General features: G+C 36.8%; 1 protein-coding gene across 2 annotated transcripts in view; it reads right to left on the bottom strand.

Annotated features, from left to right (window-relative positions):
- The window catches only part of GINM1 (glycoprotein integral membrane 1), an 18,224-nt gene that overhangs the window by 3,484 nt on the left and 8,709 nt on the right, over positions 1–6,031 (bottom strand). The window contains exons 4-7 of one of the 2 annotated variants that reach the window (XM_011356103.2): positions 3,009–3,160; positions 2,305–2,461; positions 1,649–1,779; positions 149–312 (exon numbers count right to left, since the gene is read on the bottom strand). In XM_011356103.2, the coding sequence (XP_011354405.1) occupies positions 149–312; positions 1,649–1,779; positions 2,305–2,461; positions 3,009–3,160 (604 nt within the window). Of the gene's footprint in view, positions 1–148; positions 313–1,648; positions 1,783–2,304; positions 2,462–3,008; positions 3,161–6,031 lie in introns of both variants that reach the window. The other variant, XM_011356102.2, reaches the window with a different exon arrangement.

The following is a 6,031-nucleotide window of genomic DNA, read 5'->3' on the forward strand; positions in this document are numbered from 1 at the left end:
TCTAACAACTATGCTGTACACCTGAATCTAATATAATATTGTATGTCAACCATAATTGACAAAAATTTTTTTAAATAAAATCACAGTAAATGAAACTCAGTTTTTAATCATTAAAAATACTAATGTTTTAAAAGTAAAAAATACTTACTTATATTCACAAACTGGGAAAAGCACCTTTAAGATGGTTATTATCACAGCCGCTCCTATAATTCCAACCACCATGACGTTCAAAAACATAAAGAAGACTGGGAAAATACTGCTCCAGAACCTACACAGATCTTTTCTGAACTTTTCCATCCACTGACACATCACCTGAAAAAGGAGTTTTGATTATATTTCAACTCTAAGAAACTAAAAATTATGTTCTAGTTTTGGGGTGATAATATTCTCCATCTTGACTGTGGTAGTGGATACATGGATTTGATACTTGTCAAAACTTGTCTGTTCATTTTAACAGGTACATTTTATTTTAAAATGTACCTCAATAAAGTTATTTACAATTTTAAAAATTACAGCCCAACAACACAGGCACAGAAATATTACTGTCATTTACAATTATTTATACTGCTGTCTAACTATAAACCCAGTGAAAATAATTGCTAACCGACAAGAGGTTAGGCTACCCCACTTTATACGAAATGGACCAGAGTCAACTATGTGTTCTCAATAGTTTGAAGACAAGAAAAGGAGAAGAAAAACGTAGTCTTAGCTCTTGGAACACAGGGAGTTAGTTCACTGTGTATAAAAAACGTTTCTCTGCTTAAAGAGAAGAAACTAGGGCAGCACTGATGGCCTGGGCTCTGAAGACAGTCTGTCCGTGGGCCGTTTTGCCCTGAGAGAAGTAGGGCAGGCAGGGTGAGGGTACAGGAGTTCAGGCAGCAAAACGAGACCTGGGTTTCCCCAGCAACCCCAAATCAGCAATCCAGTCTTCAGCGAGAACTTCCAAAAACCATCTCTGGGATCTTTTGGACTAACCACCAACCCTGCTCATTTAAGTGAAAATTATTTTGAGTAGAGGGCCTAGCTAATATATACGGAGATACCAGAATACTCTGTCTGAATATTTCCCAGTTGGTAGTATAATGTCATTCATAATATGTGGGTACTTAGTAGGTGCCAATGCATATTTACATGTGTATCCATCTTTTTTATTAATCCTTACAGCAATTGAATGAAATGGGTACTTTACAGACTAAGCGACTGTCTTATTGTATAAAGAGGCCAGGAACTGGTCCAAGGTCATGCAACTAGTAGTGGCAGAACCAGAATTCAAATAAGCAGTCTGGCTCCAGAAAGAACAGTCTTAACCAAGTGTGCCTGGTCATTGCACGAGATCCTGAGGGCACTGTGCACCACAGCGGGGGCACAATGAACAGACAAATGTGGATACAAGAAAGACTTAGGAACTGCAAATCCCATGCAAAATGAAATCAGTGCCTGATGATCATCATCTGACTGCATTATTACTAAATGAAACTTGAAAACAGGAATACCTAAAAATATCACATTAAAACAGTGGTGTGTTCATCATTAACAATGTCCCATGCTTCCAAACCACATGGTTTCTGCCTCATTTTAAATGCTAGTGTCTCTTTTCTTTACCATAACCATAAATGCCTCTAAAGATAATCCCAAACACTTGATTTACCTTATATGACGATGGAGGCTCTGCTCTAAGAGGAGTTTCAGGTAATTTGCCAGGTAAAGCATCTTCGTCTACAGTGGTTTCCACGTTTCTGATAAGATACTGGCTGGTGGTCTGCAATGAACTAGCGCTTTCTACTGTGGAGAAAGAGCCAAGTTACCCAAATCAGCATTCTCTCCTACTAGTCCTAAGATTATTAGACCAGTAACAGAAGAGCAAGAACATAAATCTTTCTATGGGAGAAAAAAAATAAGCATATTTGATTATTCAGATTAAAATTGCCAGAAAGAAGCCATAAACTAAGACAGTTAAAAGGGACTATAGGCACTTACGAGTGTCACATAGAAAATCAAATTTTTAAAAGTTCTACATTTCATTGGAAAAAATGAATACTTCCTCCTCTAAATGATATTCTTATTACATATTTTGTGATGATCACTGAGAGTAAGAGTAGATAATTACAGCAAAATGTCACTATGCAAGTAGCATTGATCACATTCTATTATGACTTAAAATAGATCCCTACAGTCCTCAAATGGACTTTAATACAGGCTATAAAGCATTCCTGAAAGAAGCTTATTCCAAACATATTAACTATGATTAAAAAGCACCAAATAAATAATTTTCTTAATGCATTAAATAATGGTCTTTTAAAGTACCTTTTTTAGAGAGGTTGGGAAGGGTAAATAAAACGTCATCATCTCGAGAAATGGAATACAGCATGCTTTCTTCCAAAGGTAGGGTGTAGTTTGAATGCCTCAGTATTCCCTGGTTCTTAACTAATATATCAATTTCGGTAATATCCTTTTGTTGAGCCTATAAAAAAATAAGCAATTATTCTTTATTTTAAATAATGGTGCAATGCCATAAGAATTTAAAAGTGAATTTTCCTCCCTGATTTCTGTAACTAAAAAACTTGCATTCACATAATTCCTCTTTATCGCTCCCTCCACTTTGAAGCATTTAATTTGTAACTTTAATCATATTCCTGTGTGCTGCAGCGCTCACTATTACAAGTTTACTTAGTTCTATTTCATTTAGAGACTTAGTCAGAGAAAATGGTAGCAGAACTATGAACCAAATTCAATCTCTTCACTTACTTTCTCTGTTTAATGATGTTCAAAACATTTAAAAGCGACATAAACATGTATGAATATGATCATTTTTTTAAAAATTAAGACTTCAAATGATAAATGAGTAAATGCTAAAACAAGTAAAAAAATTCTAAGTGATTGGATTCAGGCAACATTAGGGTACCTTTCTTCCTTATGAAGTCAGAAATAAATAATAACTGAACATGTGTATAATACATAAGCACAAATCTTTACAATTTAATCCCTAATTAATAAGCATATTATTTTACCTGTTTTCCATCAATCTCTACTACCTCTTCTTGTATGACAATTAGTTGCAAACTGGAACCAGACGTCATAGGCCACTCGTGAACTAAAATTCTCACACTGACAATTCCAAAGTATTTTTTTTCCTCCAACTTTTCCAGATTTTCATTCTTCACTATAAAAAAAGTGACAGCTTTGAACAAAAAAATATGCTACCAAATCTATTACTGAATTTGATTATTTTGATGACATCTACATAAAACAAGGCAGCTGTAACCCAATTTCTTAGGCTCCCTTCATCTCTGACTTCACTGATGTTCCAGGTTTATGAAAATGAAGACGATGTGACAAATCATTACAGCGCTTATAGTCATCTGAAAAGGGAAAACTGCTTGATGCTCTTTAGATTTTGTTTGAAACACCACACTAGCAATGTCTTTCCTATTCTTTTACACAGATCATCAACGAGGAACCACCATGGCACTACTATTTACCAGGCAGCACAGAAGACACAGTCAATGCCATGTTTTAGCAAAGCAAGCACATTCATTCATCCATTCATTCATTCACAAAATCTAGCGATGGATGGGGCCCAAACAACGACACTGAGGTTTTTGCTCGGTCCTTTCACCTCTAAGTGACTTGTTACTGTTGGAGAGGGCAGGAATAGAAAAGAGCATGGGAAAGCCCTGTAATTACTCCCTACTAATGTATGATGGAATAGAATAGGCCATTTCCTCTGTAGCTAAGCAGCCCCCTTCCCAGTGGAGATGGTTTACAGAGCCCATGGCTATCCTACTAAGGCAGAAAGTACTACAGAAAAAGACAAATCAACAGATACCAGTGAAAAAGCTGTAAAAGGAGCATTTAGTTTTTGTCCCTCAAATGTTATCGTCTGAGGATTATTTGCCAAAAAGCAACCCAGATGGATATTCTGAATGCAGATCTAGTGTTTTAAACTTATTCTGTGCCTTTATAGGACTATTCCTTTTATCTGGAATGCTCTCTACTGCTTACTCTCCCCAACAATATTTTAAAAATAAACTCCAACTTAGGTAGTTCTAGCTACCCTTTCCCCCACAATGCTGAGTTCAAGTCTTTTTCCTTTTTTTTTTTTTTTAACACTAACTTTCTTGCAGTAGTTCTTTAACCTGTCCCTTTGACTACGCTGAGTTCCTTGGAACTATGCACCAAGTTTATTGTTCTATATAGCTTTTGTTAAACAGTGATTCCATCTGGAATTATAAACACATAATTTAAAATAAATATGCCCTCAAATTATCAGTAACGTTCAAACACCTGGTCTAATGGTTCTAAATTCTAACTATGCATCAGAAACAACTGGGCAAAAGTACAGATGCCAGAGCCTCACCTCAATCTTAATAAATCAAAATCTCTAGGAGGTAGGGACCAACTTTTGTAATTTTTCAAACAGGCATAGGCATTCCTACTGGGAACCAAGTGACCTAACATTTTAGCTCAATTTAAGTCTTTACAAAACTGTTCCTCCTTGACTTCACTGTTTTTGTTGATAAATCTACTCTTCTTCAAACAACCAAGGACAAAAGTTACTAAGCTTCCTTTGACTGCTTCACCCTCATCCTTTGTATGCAGTCAGTTGCTTCCTTTGGACCATTCCAAATCCAAAGTATCTCAGATTTGTCCTTCCCATCTCCTCCTATCTTCTCACCCAATATTTAGTTTGTTAACTACCTACTAATATAAGCGTTACTCAACTATTTTCTCCTTCTTTAGTTCCTTCCCCTTCAAACCATTCACACAATAGTGCCAGATTAATCCTGCTAGAATATATTGTGATTATACAGCCTCCTTGTGCAAACACCTTCAGTGGCATTCCTATGACTTTTTTGGTAGTTCTCTGAATGGTCCTTCTTCAGGCTCCTCATGGTGGCACTTGTTGCTCCTCTCTCTAGTCTGCCTAACCTCCCTCATATCCTCCAAGGCTCATAACTGTACATACAACTTCCTCTTTCTCATGTTGCATCTCAGTGTTTTCATTGATTGTTAACCCATGGGTCTCTGTCAAGGAACAGTAGGCTCTTTGTCCGCCTATCTGCATGCCCCAAAGCTAGTGTGCTAGGGCACAAGAGAGTCAATGGATGAGAAAATTCAGTTATATAAATACATCAAAGCGGCGATTCTTCAACCCTCAAATCTGGTACCCCTGTTGTAGAATAAAATAAAATTAAAAACAAAAGCCCTTCATACTCTGACTTCCACCACTGTGGAAGGCAGCTTTCAAAAACGGCCCTCAGTGACCTCTGCCCTCTGGTATGCATGCCCTTCGCTAACTCTCTCCCACTAAGTGTGGGCTGAACCTAGTGACACGTTTCAGACAATACAGCACAAGTGATGAAATGTCACTTCTATGATTAGATTGTAAAAGACTGACTTCTGTCTTGCCATATTCTCTTGCTTTCTTGCAGGTTAAGCCAGCTGCCATGTTGTGAGATGATGTACAGGGAGGTCTATAAGGCAAGAAAACAAGGGAGGCCTCTGGCCAACATCTTGTGAGGAGCTCAGGCCTCAGTCCAAACAGTTCACAAGGAACTGAATCCTATCAACAACCACACTAACGAGCTAGGAAGTGGAACCTTCCCAGTTAAGTCTTAAGATGACTGTATCCTTTGAGAGAGCCAGAGTCAGAAGACCCAGCTGAGTCAAGCTCAAATTCTTAATCTGAAGAAACTATGAGATAATATTGTTTTAGGTTACTAGGTATGGAGTTAAACTATTATACAGAAATAAATAACTAATACATCCACCAAAGAACTTTTGTAAAAAGGTTTAAGGAAAGAAGACTTTTGTTATTGTTACATTTAATGTTTTGAAGATTCTTATAACTGCTAAGATGGGCTTTACTTCGGCTATCAAGGAAATGAACTCAATGCAACAACTGGATGACTAGAAAGATGACTATGATAAATAGAGCAACCAGGCTATGTTCCATGTCAAATTCTTAATGAATTAATCAATGGAATTATTACTTAAACCAGTAATAGCATTTCTTTTCCTAGCTATGATG

This window comes from Pteropus vampyrus, unplaced genomic scaffold, assembly GCF_000151845.1.
Source record: "Pteropus vampyrus isolate Shadow unplaced genomic scaffold, Pvam_2.0 Scaffold24, whole genome shotgun sequence".
Classification (NCBI taxonomy): domain Eukaryota; kingdom Metazoa; phylum Chordata; class Mammalia; order Chiroptera; family Pteropodidae; genus Pteropus; species Pteropus vampyrus.